At 47.1% G+C, this 18,074-nt stretch overlaps 1 protein-coding gene across 19 annotated transcripts in view; it reads right to left on the reverse strand.

Annotated features, from left to right (window-relative positions):
* Positions 1-18,074, reverse strand: part of NRP2 (neuropilin 2) — a 115,080-nt gene that overhangs the window by 75,016 nt on the left and 21,990 nt on the right. For all 19 annotated transcript variants that reach the window (XM_029933990.1, XM_029933989.1, XM_029933996.1 and 16 more), the window contains exon 3: positions 6,229-6,410. In XM_029933990.1, coding sequence (XP_029789850.1) covers positions 6,229-6,410 — 182 coding nt within the window. The remainder of the gene's footprint in view (positions 1-6,228; positions 6,411-18,074) is intronic.

An 18,074-nucleotide genomic window follows, 5' to 3' on the forward strand; every position in this document is an offset into this window, starting at 1 on the left:
CACATGGGTTATTTACATGTTCAAGCCCCAATCCCTCTACTCCTGAGGCTTTTGTTTTCGCTGGAGTGGCCCTTGAAGCAACATACTCTTCACACCCACGTCTCAAGTCTTTAAGCCAGACTTTCTTTAGGACAGAAATTAGGGGAGGAGAGCAGGCTTGCTCTACATAATACAGGAAGATCAGCCATTGAGGAGTCGGGGAGTGGAGAGGGGTTAGAAAGAAGAGTGTGTGTGAGATATAGGGAGGAAGACAGAGAGAGAAAGAGAGAAAAAGAGAGAGATTCTCTTGAATAGAGGAACAGAGTCTTCTTTCTCAATTACTCAGCTGCTTGCTCCAGAAATGTAAGTTATTTCAATCCTTAAGGAAGGCTTGCTGATTGCCAGCACGGAAAACAATGTTCCCCCTTATTTATTGCTGACCTCAACACTAGCCCCTATTGTCCCTGAGCCAACTCAGTGCCCCCTTCTCCCTCCAAGAACCAAGGTGCCTCAGGGGAGGGGCAAAGGGGAGCTCGGGTCTCATTCATGTCATGACTGTATTAAAACGAGCTGCTCTGTAGTGGCCAGACAATTAACAATCGACGTTTGTAGCTGGTGGATCACAGCAGGGCGTCGGGGATGTTAAAGGCCTCTCCAGCAGCAAGTTTGGAAAAATGCGGCAGTGTATTGACATTTGGAAGGCTTCTGGTTCCTTTGTGGTAGGGATGGCCTTGTTTTTCTCCAAAGCTCTTGTGTCTGCTTTCCTGGGACTCATGGAGGCGTTCTTATTAAATGCCGCACACATTTGCAATCCTGGTGTGGGCTCAGACGGCAGTAGGAGCTCTGAGAGGATTATAGCCACCAGATCCACGAAGGTCTTTAGGTGGAGTCACATGAGAAGGCCCCTCCTGTGCTTGCACCCAGCCACCATCGGCCAGCGTGGGCTTTGGGCCGGTCCTGGGACGCCGGGCCCACGGGGTGGCATGGGGCCAGAAGCAATGCCGGACAATGCAGTGGATGTAAAGGCTGGACAATCACCATTGATTTCACTGTGCTCTGATTTTAAAGTTAAAAAAAGGTAGCAGGATTTATGAGGAGGATAATAAGCATGCTAAGCATGAAGAAAAAATACAGAAATACTGGATAAACCAGGTGTTTACTGGCAGGAAGTGTCCTCTGGGGATCCCGCCGAAATATAACCGTGTGATGTCAATACACTGATCTTAGCCCGCGGCAATGTCTTTATCCGAGGCTCCTGCGGCAGGCCCTCCGTGAGGTTCTTTATTGATGACGGCTTTCTGGAAAGAGCACAAGTCCAACTTGGAAAAGGTGCCATGCAAATAAGTGGGAGAAGAGGGACTGTAACTTCCTTTAGCATCAGACCGGAAATTCCAACATCCCTACCTGCCTACCCATCACCTCCGCCCTTCAGCCCAGCGCTGTGCCCTGGCAGCATGGGGAGGGGGGATGGGCGAGAGCTAACCTTCGCAGCATTCCCAAGGCCCCCTAAAGTGCCAAATCTCTGAGGCTCTGCACTCCATCAGCCACGGGCGGGGCGGCCCAGTGGGTGGCTGGGTCCAGAGCACTGAGCTGGGCCGGCCTTTCCCCAGTTTGTTTACCCCTGAGCCCCCAGCTTTGTTTACTGTCAAGCCCCACGCTCTGGAGGGCCTCCTCAATGGTTTGGGATGAGGCAGTTTGGCAAAGCCAAGCCAGCTGGCCGGTCTTTGGGGGGCTGAGAGGAATCTTGAAAAGGTTAGTGTTTATTGCCATTGTGCAGCCTTCTCCATGTGGGTCACTGAGCCAGAGGAAATTAACTCTCTATCCACAACTGGCTTCCAGAGCTGGAAAAGGCATCCTGACATTCCCTCCTCAAGTTTGCTGTCTCGTCATTCCTTTTCAGGGCAAGGGGAATTCCCCGCCTCCACACTGAATCCCCACACCCCCTCACCCCTCAACAGGAGTGGGGAACTTTGGGTGGAAATTTTCTTTGGTTCTTCCTATCCATGGGGGAAGATTCTCCCACAATGGGCACCTAGTAAGCCCAAGAGAGGTCCAGAGGATGTGACACTCTAAGTACCCACAGTTTCCAGTGTTCTGAGGTCCTGCACTTGAATGGTCAGAGTTTTTCAATATGATATTATTTTTTTTTTTTTTAACATTTATTCACTTTTGAGAGACAGAACATGAATAGGGAACGGGCAGAGAGAGAGGGAGACAGAATCTGAAGCAGGCTCCAGGTCCTGAGCTGTCAGCCCAGAACCCAACGCAGGGCTCGAACTCACGAACTGGGAGATCATGACCTGAGCCAAAATCAGACACTTAACCAACTGAGCCACCCAGGTGCCCCCAATTGGACGTTCTTATGGCAAAACAAACAAATAAACAAAAACACCAAAAAGAGTATGTATCAATCTCTGATACATGGCTATACATGGGTATATTCTCTGGCTTATTTTAAATGAGGAAGAAAAACAGTTTTATCTTTTTAATGCAGAACAGTCAGACTTGTCCATTACAGCGGTGCATTCATCTGTGACTGTGCCACCTCACGGTTTGGACTGTGCTCAAAGTGTCAGAAAGCAGGCAGCTGAATGGTGAATGTGGAGGAGAGATCACAGAAGAGGGTGACCATCTTGGGACAGAAGGGGAGTCCTGCAGACATCTACCTAATCCAAGGTCCTCTTCTGCAATGTGTTAAAAGAATCAAAGGCTAAAAAAATAGCCCAGTCAACAAATACTCAGGTTCACTCAGCTCAGATTGTCCACACGAGCTGGGGGGTGTTGGCTGCAGTGAATGGTTTCATACCAAAGGACTCTGGTGTGAAAAATGCCCACTCTGTCTTTTTCCACTATAAATTTTACAATAACTCTGCAAGCAAAGGAAGAATCTACACGCAGAAAGCTATTTAAAACGTGGTGGTGGATTTATCCAAACTGAGCTTTGGCCTGACCCCACAAGGTGAATTCAGTTCAGGGAGTAGGAGCAGGGGGCCACTCCGTTTTCTCTGTCTGCGTAAGACCCCGGAGATTTCAGTTTCTGAAATGTCACTGGGCCCCAGGAGGGAAAACTTGATCTTGAACTTTGGTCAAGAGGGTACCAGAAAACGAACAGATGAAAAAAACCCACAGTTTTCCAGTGATTCAGTTTCCAATGTTACTTTTTAAGTTATTTTGAAATTCCTTTCCCAGTTCTCCTCATGATTTGGCAGTTCGAGATCCTTTAAATCTGCGAGCTGTTTCGGTGTTTTCTTCTGTATGTGGACAGTCTGGCAATATACAGAATCTTTTATAAACCACTTCCCTCAGGGCAGACGTGCACCTCACACTCCAGCCACATGCCCCGCCGCCCCTCTTCTGCACCTGAATCGTGGGTTTGTGCTGCCAGTAGAATTCGGCAGCTGAGCCTTGCCGGGGCTTCCACGGTCCTCTGTATCATTATTTTGTGTGTCTGTGTTTACAGTCCACACCCCCCCCACCCCCCACCCTGCTGCTTCTCTATGAATCTGACTAGCAAACATAGCTGTGTTTGTTTGGATTTCTTCGGCATGTTCACGCATTTCTTTCATGTTTTGTGGATGACGTAAATTTTGTGTATCTTCTTTCAGGACTCCCACAGCGGAAATGTGGGTGCAGGGAGGGCATAGCATCTGGAAGAACGCTCATCTTCTAGACTCCTCAGCTTTGAATTTTGTAGCCCGCACATGTATGTGTTTTACACACGGTTGCCCTTCACGCTGAAGGCTGCTCTCTTAGGCAGGCATGGTGGCAGGTGACAGTGGTCCCTGGGACCACTGGGCTCTCATTTTCTCTCTTGTACTCCCCAGAAATACGGTGGTGCTTGGTGGGGCTCTCATCCACCACAGGAATCTCTGTCCTCCATCTTTGGGGAGTCCTCGTCCTTCAAGTAGGCTGCCCCGTTGCTTCATGCCCAAGCTACCTTGCATGGTTGGCACTAGTGTGTCTAGGCATCCACAGACTAGCTGTCCTTAAAATAGCACTGCTCAGTTAGGATAGTTTCTTGCGCATTTTAACTTCTAACATCGTCCCTTCAAATCTGCATGCTGGATAGGGTTAACATTCACCCTGCCTGTGGCTTTCTGGAGAATACCACATCATCCCTTGTGAAATACTAAGTCAGGAAGCACGAAAGAGAGATGAGCTTTAATGGTCCCTGCTCACCCTTGTTGGGTCTTCCCTTGGCCAGCTCCCTGGAAGGCCTTGCCTGGAGCTGTTTTTCGTTCACTGTCAGCGCAGGAGAGCCAAGTGACAGCTTTAGCACTGGTGACCTTGCTCTCTAATTGACTTCTCAGATCCCCTGCTTGCCAAGCCACTCAGTGGAGCCCTCATTTTCATAACCATAGCACGTTAATCATACTTCTACTTAGCACTTACGCCTTCTGCCTCATATTACAGTTTTCCTTTCGATCTACATATCTATTGACTTATGTTCACCCACATATTCGGTGCATTGGTTATGTGTTGAGGGTTCCCACACCTGTTTTGCCCTCTTCTAGTGTTTTATTCCTTTCTGTCCTGTCTCTCCCCAACTGCTCCCTGGCAGAAGAGGGCATGATGAATGTTCCACCTGAGCTGGCTGGCACTGACTGATCCGAATCTCACGTAGGACTCTAGGGAATGCAGATCAACAAGGGACTCTAGGGAATGGGGGCCTCCCCCAGCCCCCGGGACACTGGACACACACACTGACAGTCCCTATGACCTCATGTGGGTTAGAGCATGGCAACCCGTGACAGACAGGCCTTCATGAGACTTGTGCCCTGGGACAGTCCATGCTCCCACGTGGCGATGCCTGACAGAGTTCCCTCAGCCCGCCCCTTCATTGGATTCTTCCTTCTTGCTCTCAGGCAGACAAATCTGACAAATATTTAGACAGAGTGGATATAAAAAGTGCTTTCAGCAGCTACCACTTCCTTTCAAGAACTGTTTAGTGAAAAGAAAATATATATGAATAGGTCCCCTTACACTGAACTCAAGAGGCGCCGGACTAGGGCCTCTCGATGACAGAGCGGCCAGCCTCCCCTCGCACCAGCCTCTGTCCACAAGTCATAAAACAGAGGCTCTGGTGGGGCCACGCTGGTAGACGGGGTGGGAGCCTGTGAGGCGGGGAGGTGGGCTGGGGGTGCGGGGAGCCTCGAGATGATGAGCTCTCATACCGGAGGGAAGGGTGTGCTGCTTGGAGCGCCTCGGTGCAGATCCTGAACTAGCGACTTAGGAATAAACGTTGGCTCAATCCAGTTGTGGAAATAAGGATGGGCCCATATTGTCAGGGCCTAAAGTAATCTAAAGGGGACCTCCTGGAAAGTAGGCAGTCAACTTAAAAGAAATGACGTGTTCTCTGTCTCTTTTTCTATTATCTTTTCGGTTGCTTTCCAGGACCCCATTATACCTTGCATTTAGGAAGGAGGGCTTCAACAGGTAGAAGTGGCAAAATGGATCAGCAAGGGGAGTTCCTAGGAGCCACATTTTATTTTATTTATTTATTTAATTTTTTAAATCTTTTATTTGTTTTAGAGAGAGAAAGAGACAGCATGAACAGGGGAGGGTCAGAGGGGGAGGGACACACAGAATCCAAAGACAGGCCCCAGGCTCTGAGCTGTCAGCACAGAGCCTGACGCGGGGCTTGAACCCACGAACCGTGAGATCATGACCTGAACTGAAGTCAGACACTTAACCGATTGAGCCACCCAGGTGCCCCGAGCCACATTTGATTTTAACCGCTACTAAATGACCCCACTGGGAGCATCACAGGAAAGATCTTTAGAGACTCTAACAACTGAAAAGATTATGTCCTTCTGCCCATGAAATCCCAGATAAAGGCAACATTACACCAGGAAATAATTAGGATGAAGTTCAACTGAGTTTTGCTTTTTTTCCCCATGAAGATTATTGTGATTTTTAAAAATGCACAAAAATCAAATTCTTTTCAAACGTGTTTCTTTCATTAATTGACCCTCCTACTCTTCTGGTGCCACAAACGAATGCTTGTCTGCCTGACGGGCAGCCCCCAGAACTCTCTCCTGTTGGAGCATAAGTTAAACTGGGTTTTCATCTCGGGCTGTCTCCAGGGTCACCCTGAACCTCTCTTCCAACTCCGACAACTTCTGTAACCCTTCCCATCCGTCTCACTGGGCTCCTCCATGTGCATATGACTGTCGCATAGTTCCCTTACACAGTGCCCCACCCTGAGACACAGATGAGGCACACTGTGACACCCATGACCACACTGACCTGTCTTGAAGATCTCATAGCGCAGGGAGAAGCCTGCCCCCTGCCTGGCGTAGTCGGAGGTGAACTTGATGTAGAGCACGGAGCCCGAGGAGATGATGGTGGGGGGGGCGATGTTCCCACAGTGCTTTCCCAAGAGGTCTGCGGCTTCACTGTCCCCATCCCGGATCTCGATGAAGTCATACCTAAGTGAGGATGGTACAAAGGGGCACATATGAGCAAAGATCACAGTCGGGAGATGAAAGGGACCATTGTCTCACTCCAACTCCTGTGCCCTCCATTTCTAGAGGTTCAGGTGTTTCAGAATGATAAACAAAGGGCACTTAAGTCTGCTTGTATGGACCGGTGAACCTAGATATAGGAAGTTGTATTGCCTTATTGAAGCCATGGACAGAACGGGTGCCTCAGTGGACGGCTAGATTTTAAGGCCTTATCTCTTGCCCACATAAAAGCAGTAGCATCATTCTATCAAATTATCTCAAAACAAATATTTTTCCTTTCTTCCATAGCAGCACTTTTATTTCCATCGTGATCTCTCTGAATCTTAGTCTTTTCGTCTTAGCTCTGCATCACTGTAAGTTACTTAACCCCTCTGAGATCAATTTTTTCATCTGTAAGAGGAGAATAAAAATACCCAGTTCCTAGGGCCAGACTGGAGATGGAATGAAAAGTGTAAGTAAGGTGCTAGGCACGAGCCAGGCCCACTGAGGACATTCCCGGGATATTTGTTTACTTTCCTGCCCTCTCTCCCATGTTTCCGTTTTCTCCTGGGTCATCCCGTCTTCCCTTACCTTTGTTAGTGACAAAGCTCCCAACCACGGTCCCCCTCCCTCCTTGCAATGACTCTGCAAAGTCCACATCAGCAATGTTTCACCAACAACACGTTTTTAAAAGGAATCAGCATCGTATTAGATAAGGCAATAAAAACCTTTCTCCAAAAGCAGGGGGTGAATCCCCGGGGACCCAAAGTCTACAAGCAAATAACTATTAGCCTCAGCAAACTGCAGAGCAGGCTGCCCTCCCTGTGCTGAAGCCTGAGCTCATTTCAAATGGAAAGAGACTGGCCCCAGGTTGGGGAAGACACGGCAAAGACATCCTTGGCTCGGGTCGTGGGATGGCGCGCGCACACCACGGGCGCCATTTTATCTGCACAGCCACACACACCCAGCCTTGGTGAGTGCTCTGGGAGTCCTCGCTGGGCCGACTCTGTGCTCCTCCTCTGGGCTCCCAGTAAACATCCCTGTCTCTGAGGTGGGACATTCCTTCCCCACCAGCTCCCTGCAGATTGCTGGCCGCTGCATGATTATTTACCAACCACCATCCATTTCCTTCTCTATTTATTTTCCATCAATCTGTTACAACAACATGGAAGACATTTCTTTTTTGGGTGGGGGGTAAAAAGGGGGCCTGGAAAAGCTACCCTCCCTTGGATGTGCCCACAGGCTCTTGCCACACACACGGGTCTGTGGGAGCTGGCTGCCTGTGGAAGTGGCTTGTTTGAGCTGGAGTGGCCCCAGGCCTCCCGGCAGCCCCCAGGAGCCATATTTCAGATTGCGCAGCTGCTTATGAATAAATAGGCCTGTGAAGGAAGTCTAGGGAGTGGACCAGGATTAGTTCAATCTTAGACCCCAGAGGGCTGGAATCCTACAGTCAAAAGAATTACAGAAGCTGGCTAGTCTGGAGAAGACAAGATGGCAGAGTTTCCCCCCAGGAGCCCTGAAGAGAGAGCTACAGATTGAGCAAGGCAGTAGGGGTGGGGGAAGCTGTGATTTCAGTTTGGGAGACGATGCTGACTTTCAACATGTGCTTCCCTACTTCCAAAACAAAAGTGAAAAGACACTTAGTTGGTTCTCAAAGGAAATCCCCCAGACCTTCTGGAAAATCCCTCCTTAGCATTTTCACACTGAGGTAAGCACTGCCGGGAAGTCACTCTCGGCTGAGTAATGGGGATGCCTGACCGGGTACCCACGGTGGAGAAGCCAGCTGTGTTCAATAAAGCAGACGTCACCCAGTTCACCTGGAGCAGTGAACGGATGAACCTGCATGGAGGAGTCCCGTCCCCCTGGCCTCCACCCCCACCAATCCCAGAAGTAGAACCGAGTTTGGCTCTCAATGCAGCCTTATTAGCTGGGTGACTTCAGGCAAGTTACTTAACCTTTCTGATCCTTAGCAATGGTGAAAATGACACTAAAATGGGTTCTTGGAACCTTCCTCCTAGGGTTGTTGTGAGATTCAAATGACCAACCTAATCTATATAAAGTGTCAGTACCCAGCCTGGTAGTTAGTGACTGCTCCAGGAACGTTAATTGAGATGTATTGTATTCCTACACCCATTTCAGAGGCGAAGAGATACAGCAAGTGAGGTGCAGTATGAGTGGAATGAACATCTGTTAAAACATTTCGGAGTGCATTTGGTCAGAAATGTGACAAAATCTTTAATCCAGCAATTCTGCTGTTAGGAATTTTTCCTAAGAAAATAATCAGACAATTGTGCAAAGACGTATATGCATCTTTGTGCAGGTAGATATAATAAAAACATACAAGAAAAGTGAGGAGCACCTGGGTGGCTCAGTCGATTAGGCATCCAACTTCAGCTCAGAATCTCATGGTTCACCAGTTCGAGCCCCACATCAGGGCTGGAACCTGCTTCAGATTCTGTGTCGCCCTCTCTCTCTGGCTCTCCCCTGCTCACCCAGTCTCTCTCTCTCTTACTCTCTCTCTCAAAAATAAGCAAACATTAAAATTTTTTTTTAAAAATTGAAAAGATGATTTCTTTATAAATAGCATTATATCTAAATATCCAACAACAAAGGGTGGGTAAATCAATTTTGTATTTATAAAATGGAATACTCCACGGCTATGGTAGATAATGCTGTAGGTCTAGATATCTTGTTTTTATAGGAAAATAGCCATGATGTACTGTTAAGTTAAAAAATAGATTTTTAAAAAAGCATGTGTTACAAATATATATACACACACATATACACATTCTTACATTTACATAAAGAAAAACGTCTGAAGGACTACATACTAAAATATTAACAGTAATGAGATATATGGGGGTTGTGAAATAATTGGTAATTTCTACTTCCTTCTTTGTCCTCTTCTATTATCTGAATTGCTTACAGTAAGCTTGCATTTCTTAAAAAGCCACAAATATATATAATAATGCTGCTAACATTAGGAATTTTTTTTTTCAAGTGACAGATGGTAACCACACCATGGTGGAGAGCTTGGCGAAATGTATCCAATTGTGGAGCTGCTACATCGTCCACCTGAAACTGACATAACATCGTATGTCAACTGTACTTCAGTAATAAATAAAGACATAATAGAATAAAAGAAAAGAAAAAATAAGATAAAAAGAATATTTTTTCAAAGTAGGAGCGCTGAGAAACATAACCCAGCTCTCAGAATGCAGCAGTTGAAAATGTAAATGCCCTCATCAGCATCACCATCACTGTTGTCACCTGTCTTACAGAACCCTGGTGGGGACTAAATAAGACAGGGCACTGGGTCACCTACAATAGTGCCAGGGACATGGCCCGCACTCAGTAAACACTGAAAGACATTTTTTTTTAAAAGACCACCAGATACCTCCAGTGTGTCTGTTGCCAGTTTCTCTGGAAAGGACAGAGAGAGGCCCTGACATCCCACTGGCTGGTTCATCAGAAAGAGCGGGTTTTCTCTGGTTGCTTAATCACCCATGGGGTAATTTAGGGGATTAACACAATCAGAGATGCAGCCGGGCTACCTAACAAACACCCTAGCTGTAAGCTGGCCTCAATTTGCTCAGTGAACGTACCGCCCCAAATCCTGTTCTGTAACGCTGGTAGCTACAAATGCATCCTTACATATTTACATACACAAAGAGTGAAGGGATGCATTTTTTGAAAAAGGTGCCTATAAATCAATCACATTATAAATTTCCTTTCTGAGCTTGTTATTTAAAGGACCCCTCTGGAGAATCCTTTTGTGAAGCAAGCAATCAGCTCTCACTTAAACTCCTTAGAAAAACTGGATTTTCCTATCAGGTTTGCTTGAGGGAAAGGGGGCCTGGAGTTACAGCTAGCCGCCCCCCCCACCCTTCTTCCAGTGCCAGGATCTGCTGCGTGGACAAGCCCCCGTTAATAAGCAGGTCTTCTGGCTCAGCTTTCTATATAAAGGGCACACACCAGATGACATGCTGACTTCACATAGAACGTCTCACTTACGTCCTGTGTGACTGACTCATTTGGGGAAATTTTTTATTATTAGGGATTTGCTACAGCTGGAGCAAATCTCCTTAGAAATTTCAGTGTTGTCAGTTTCATTTGGAGGAGCTCACAGAGGATCAGGAAATTGGTGGCCTTGGAATAAACATGGGTCCGCATCTAGCATCTGATACCCAGCGTGTGTTTGGTAAAGGAATCTGGGGTCTACACTTGGGGCTCAGCCCCAGCGAGTCAGGTAGGATAACCTGAAAGCCGTTCCTCTTAGAACCCATTATTCATTTTCCACACACAAAAAAACATAAACCAGCTAAAGGATATATTAATGACTGTGTTTGCATTTCATTATTCATAACCTCCCTCAAATGAAAAAATTCCTTCCAACGCTTTCACGCTACCTTTTATTATTTTATTCATTTATTTACTTTCCTAAGCCCAAGTAGCCATTTCCACTCCTACCTTTCTCTTTCTCTCCAAAATGGTTCCCGAGTGCCTTTTTACTCTTCTCCTCACAGATTCTGACATCTGCATGTTGAGCATTTGTCTAGAGAACGTTTTCTGTCCGTTCCTCCTCGACTTCAAAGTCTTAATTTCGTTCCCCAAACCCACATTTGGGGCGTGGGGAGCTTGACGGCAGAATTAATTTTCAGAGACCACGGGAGAGGTATGAAAAAGCAACTGTTCATCCCTTCCTCTCATCACTAAGGCAAACATGAAAAGAGGCGTTCTACTTCCCATAACTCTATCCACGCTTGACGCTTCCCAGCAGGCCACCAAAACACAGGGTTAGCCAACCCAGCCTGTGCTGGAAGATCCACCACACAGCAGAGCCCTGGTGCCCAGCCAAGTCCTGAAGCCACAACCTTTGCCAACCAGTCAGTGGCTCCTTCTACACGACTTGTATCATAAATGATTAAGACCTCACACTTTGCACATGGCAAGCTCTTTCCAACTTCTGGGCCTTTGCACTTGCTCTTCTCTCTGCCTGTGATATTCTGTTACCTTTTTCTATGGCTGCTGCCGTCTCATCCTTCTAAAGGCAAATGCCACCTCCTCAGAGAAGTCTGCCCTGACTGCTCTGTTTCAGACAGCATGCTTTTATTCTCTACCTTACTGCCGTCTTACTGCCTTTATAGCTATTCATCTGCATAGGTCTTGTCAATATACCCATTTATTTGTTTAGAATCTGTGTCCTCACTACATAGAAAGCACCATGAGGGCAGGGACCTCGCCTTCTTACTGCTGAATGTCTCGTGCTTGCACAGCGTCTGGAGGGCTCACAATTTTCTGTGGAGTGAGAAGACGAACGAGGGGCCTAAGGTTGGTGCATTCTGGAAGAATTCACTCTGTGACAACGCTTCCTGAGAGGTTGGCTACACTGGATCTGTTCCGTGGTCCTTGCCTTTGTGTTCTAACACATTCGCTGAGCTATTCTGGGTTTATCTGAAAGCCGAAATGTTGCCTTATGACTCGAAAACACGAAATATAACATTTTGAGTGGAAGAAACATCTCAAATCATGCTGACAGCATTTTCACTATTAGCAGCAAACAAATCAACTATAATTAAAATGCTGTCAAAGTGATTTGAGATTTTTCTCACACTTTCAAAGTTCCATATTTCATGAGTAGATTATGGAGGCCAGAGAATTTACCACCTCCTGGAGTGCCTTTCTTCTGGGAAGCTCAAAGACATCTACAAACACTGTCTTATTAATCCTTACATTAAAACCTGCAGGGGAAATAGGAGGAAAGAACAACGCTGTCATCTACAACTTCCCAGTGAAGAAGCCGCTTGAGACACAAAGAGACTGTGGGCAGGTCTGCATGATGGTGAAGTCTCCAGTCCATTCAAGGCCAAAGCCAGGTCACCTGGTCTCCAGCTGAAGAGTGAAATCCAGCCTTTATGGAAAAAGCAGCTCACCATCAGGGTACATTTTTTTTAAGAAGCAAATGTCATTTCCTTGAATTTCTCCCTTTCATCGGGGCCACCCATTCCATAAGAAGCTGGAACATCAATGGGAATATCAACAGGAAAAAGTACTGATCATTTATTGAGCATTTTTTATGGGCTAGACCCCCGTTTAGATAGTCCTTCATTTAATCCTCATTGAGTACACACCACATCCTGTTATGGTTACCACCCATTTACAGATGCAGAAACTGAGGCTTAGGGAGGCCAGGTGACCCGCCCAGGTCGGAGGCAGGCTGTAGACCCAGGTGGTCTCACTGTTGGGCACACTGGCCTCGCCTCCATTCTTCTACCTTACTATTGGATAAAGATCTGAGATCAGTGAGAATAGCAGATTGCCCCCGTACAATACCGTGAGAAGGTACCGGGTATAAAGAAACTGCTAGGTTTCAGTTAGAGCCTTAACGGAATCTTGCTCTTTTTATTTAGCTGTTTTGTTTAAACAAAGCCCACAGGACTTGCCAAAAGTAATAAGACAAATCTTACCAATACAAGCAGTGAGCAGATTTGGAATTCATGGTTTCAAGATTCACCCAGTTCTGCTTTTAAGTGTTCAGATGGGTAACATATTAATTTTTGCAAGTGAAGTATTTTTATAAGCACATATATGCCCATTTGTGAACATATGGTCCATCGAGTGAGAAAACAGTATCCTGTGTATTTATAAGTTCTTCAAGTTATCATCTACAGCGTGTATTCTGAAGCCCGTGGATTTCTAGTAAGGTCCACAGATGAGTTTCAGTGGGGGAGGGAGCCCGATAAATCAAAGGCAGAAATTTTGTGTGTTTATGTATATGCGCATTTTCCTAGGTCTGTGACAAAAATAATCTTAAATTACTGTTATGCAGAAACCTATCTGTTGTAAATAAGTGTGTGTGTACTCTGAGAAGTGCAGTTTATGGGCTTTATAGGTAAGCCCTACAGCACTCATTAGTGGCATGACTGCAGGCAAGGCATGTACCTTCTCTGAATCTCAGTTTCTTCATCTATAAAATGGAAATAATAACAGTCCTCACCTTACGGGATTATGGGAAGGATTGCCAAAGTACATACAAGCCCAGAAGAGTGCTGGATGCCTTAGAAAGTCACTGGGAGACACTGGCTATTTTTACTAATACTTCTGTTTTTATAAAGCAGGGTGGCGGATGTGGGGGAGAGGAAGGTGACATACGCGTAATGTCTTGGGAACTGAACACATGGAGATGGAATGAAAAGTCATAAAGGTAGAGAGACAGTCTCGATGTCCCCCAACCTCAGCGCTAGGGATGGTGGTTTCTAAAAATCCTCCTTCCGTACAAATCCATCAACAGTGCTTCAATCCCTTGAGTTTTCTGAGATTTCCTTTCAATCCCATGTTTCTGAGTCCAGGCTAGAATCAAACAACCCGTGTCTTGCCCCGCCCCCCACTCCTCACCTATAGGTGGGTCTGGACAACTACTCAATCTCTTTCTGTTTGGTGAGTTAATGCGTGTTGAAAGCTCCCGACAGTGCCCAGCACATAGTAAGGACTCAATAAAGAAATGTTAGTCATTATTGCTGCTATTATTATTCTTGTTATTGTTAGCATTTATGAAATAACTATGGGACTCAAATGGTACCAAGACTCTACATCTGTTTGTGTATTTGTGTCAGCATTGCTGCCTTTTTCATAGCGACTGTTGGCAGTTTCATTTTCTTCCTTCATTTCTTTCCACCACGAATCTCTGATATGCGGAGCTTATCCACAGTCCGAGCACAACCAGGGTCACCGTGCCTCTTCAGAAAGGAGGAAATCTGACCACCCAGCAAAGGAAGTATGTGAAGAAAATAGCCTAAAACAAACTAAAGGAATGATTCCAGAAAACCTTGAAGGGAAGAAAATGGAAACTACAAATAACATCTATTTATAATTGCTGGTTGTTTTCTGCAGAAGCCCTGGGATGAGGGAGAGGGGCCTGCTGATCCCATTGTTCCTGACAGAGCAAACTGCCAAGAACGCCTCGCAACGTGAGGAAGGAGGCCGCTCCAGACAGGGTGTCTGATAAGTCTCACTGTGGATGAACTTTCGGAGAATTAAGGGCACACAACAAAGTCTCCGGCCCTTCTTCCTGACCCCCTCGCTGCACGCCGCTTCCCCCACTGACCTGGCTCCCAGGCAAAACGCATTCCTGAGGCTGCATGGCCACGGGTCTGTTCCACTCCTGGACCTGGGAGCACTCTGGAGGCTGGCTTTCACGGAACGTGTTTGCTTATGTAAGGGCTGATTTTCTAGGTAACCAGTGCCAAGGTGAAGTTTAACACTGTTGGGCAGGCTGTTTTCAGCATGACGGTTGGGTCTTTTTTCTGTCTGCTGTACACATCTATAAAATCCTCACTCCCGCAGTTAGCTTAAAGGGCCCCTTGTTAGCATTTGGTAATGATACTAGAGTAAGGAAGGTGGTAAGAGGAGCCCATAATTTATGTCTGTTTACCAGTAGGCTGGCTCTTGGATGTGAAGGTGAACCTCAGCAAGGCCTGAGACTCCCTAAATTGTCCTATACTGGCCTGGATCAATCAAGCTTGCATGCCTCAGTTTCTCTCATCTCGTAAATGGGAACAGGGATCAGGCCTCTGTGACTGGTATCCAGTGAGGGGAAATCGGAGTACACCATCCCAGGGCTGGTGTGCTGGCAGCGTCCTTGCATTTGGCTGGGTCGCCGGTTCCCTCTGGAACAGGCACTCACTAACCCTGGCTCCCAGAGGGTCTAATTGTGAGAGCAAATCATAACCTTCCCATCTGTCCGAAAAATCAGAGTCTGCTGGGAATGAGGCTCACAGGGCACCGGGGAATCAAACAGCGTCAGAAAAATGTTTTCCTAAAGGTTTGGGCTCCTGATCATTTCTTCTATCCCCCTTTGCTGGCATCCAGCCTCCGTAACAAAACTTAGACAATACAGAGCTTGCCTGGAAAATGTACATGCAGAAATCCAAGCAGGGGACAATTTGGGAGTATGTGGCTGGTGTGATGGGCCCCGTCCTTGGATTTCATTCACTGCGAGCTTCGGGTTACAGCGCTTAGAGCTCTTCCGGGCTCCAGGGGCAGACTTGTCACAATCGTGCAAGAAAAGCACCTTGGCGTGGAAATGATGGGCCTGCGCTAATGTCCAAGCAGGAAGGGCTGCTGCCACGCCAGGGTGGACATTCTGAATACAGCACTTGGTGGCCAGTCAGCTGGAACAGCTTCCGCCTCTCAAACCGCCCCTGGCTGACCTGGACGGCTTTCCTAGACCCTTCCTAGACGGCTGCCTTGTGCAGGGGCTGTGGCTGCACGGGCGCCAAAGCGGCCCGGTCTACGCAGCACGCGCCTCTCCCCACCGTAGACGTGGCCCCCTATCCTGAAAGAACCGGCCGTCATCTGTTGGGGGTGGGAGGAGCGAACGTTGGGGGATATTGGGTCCTCTTGGCTGGAGGTTCCACAAGACAGGGAAGAAACAGATCTAGAAAGGACACCAACTCCTAGGAGAAAGGGAACCAGATTGCAGGAAGTCTCCCAGCAGGATGAGAGCAGGGCGAGTCAGACCTTTGCAGGACCCTTCTAGACGCGACGGCCTCCACAGACCCGTTGCTTTGCGCGGCAGCTGCTGGCTGGCTGGCTGCCGGCGACCTCACTGCCGGGGCCAGCAGGGCCCTGGCATCGTGGGAGGGAACCTCCGTTGTGTGAGGCCGCACAAACGTAAGGGCCCCGGTGGGCAGGAGGGCAGCAGAAGAGGAGAACCCCAACACAGAACCCGGCTGCCTGTCCTGAGGCTTAGCCTGAACCCGGAATCTACCTGGACCTCAGTTTCCCAGTGGATAAGACCAAAAGAGAAAAAAACCCATACTACTTTCTTACCCTCCTACCACTCTCACAGGATGACACATAGATAAATCACTTTGAACTTTTAGATGAAAGGTGCTCTATAAACTCCAGGTCTCATCAACCGTAATTGTTACGGTAATTATTTTAATGATAATAATGATGATAATGGGAGGAGGGGGGTGTGGGGACGAAACCTCCTACCTTGAGACAAAGAAAAACCCTTCCATTAAAACCTGCATCACGACTCCTTCTGCTTCAAGCTCTCAACCGGCTCTTTCGAGCTGCCAATTCCCGGGCTGAAATATTATTTACTCCTTTCCTTCCCAATAAAACAATTATTTGTTCCGCCGTCCTCCCTCTGGCTGGCTCTCCGGTGTGTCTGGCTGCGCTCTGACAGCTCAGCCATGGACTGTTTACATGTCTCGCTCACCTCCAAGACTCTGGTTCAGCTCCATTGACACTGAAGGCAGGAGAATTCTCTCTGTGTGAGGAATCAATTACTTCCGCTGACACTCTATTACTAGCCCTCACATCTTCGGATTCCAGCTGCAGAGTGAGCCGGTGGGGGGATGGCAGAGAATTTGAAGAGGATGGCAAGGGGGGCTGGAGGGGACCAGGGGATGACAGGGAGGCAGAGGACACCATTGACTGAAAGTCAGGTCTCCAGCCTGTATTTAAAGTCACAGAAAGATCTCTCTCTCCTTGGCTGCCCTGCTGGCATCCAGAGGGGACTGCATGGCAGGAAGAGGCAAAGGAAAGGAATAAAAAACAGAAGAGGACAAGACAAGACTTGTCAAGTATATCTCAGGAAATCAGAGGCCCCAAATACCTAGGCGTGGGCACAGCAGGTGACAGCTCCAGGTATACAAAGACGGCTTTGTGTGGTGGGTTTCAAATCCCAGCTCTGCCATTACTATCTGAGGGATCTCTCCGGACCTCAGTGATTCCACCTGTTAAATGGGAATAACGGTAGTATCCGGTCCCATATATACAGACTGCCAAGATGCTTGGCTACAAAGTTGGAGGGGGCGGGGGAAAGCATACAAAATCAGGTGGGTTTTATCTCATGAAGTCCTTTGCCAGCTTTTCAAACCTAAGCCCAGTTCACATGTTTTTCATTCTTCTTCTATTTTAAAATTTTATTCTGACCCAGCTAACATTTTTCAGGGATTTTCCCTCTAGGAAAAAAAATTCTGATTATGTAAATTAAATACAACCATCTACTCTGCAATCACTGAGATGAGTTGTGAGGCCCTAGGTTTTATAATGAAGGTCGATTATGGAAGCTCTTTTCTAGACGGAAAGACAAGGGCAGCTAATATGTATATATTTTTTTTGGGGACGATTTATCCAGGCAGAAGTATAAGAATGGAATTAAACTACCTATCAAGTTTCTCTTAATCCAAAGGTTTCAATCCCTGTCACCGAAAAGGACAAAGAGAACATACTATTTTCTATAGAACTCATAACTCTAGGAAAAAACACAAATCCCTTTTTAGAAAAATCTAATTTCTTCACTTGGTCTCCTTCCTTCTCCTCTCTATCTCCTCCACACCCTGAGCTCCCACTGAATTTCTGAAGACAGACTCTCACCCGGTGTAATTAGCTAGGAGAATTACACACAGTTACATGGGGTAAGGCGCTTGCCCTCTGGGACCTCTGGCTTCAGAGAAGGTGCCAGGGTTGAGAGGCAGAACAAGTGGGATTGTGTAGGAGAAAACCTCAAGTGATTTTCTCAATCAGGAGATAAAAACGCATTGTTAGGAAGGACATCCGCAGCGAAGCTTGCATTTGGAGAGTTGTGATTGCAACATCGCATATTTAAAAACAAACTGCCAAAAATAACCCTTG

The sequence above is a fragment of the Suricata suricatta genome, chromosome 3, assembly GCF_006229205.1.
Source record: "Suricata suricatta isolate VVHF042 chromosome 3, meerkat_22Aug2017_6uvM2_HiC, whole genome shotgun sequence".
Classification (NCBI taxonomy): Eukaryota; Metazoa; Chordata; class Mammalia; order Carnivora; family Herpestidae; genus Suricata; species Suricata suricatta.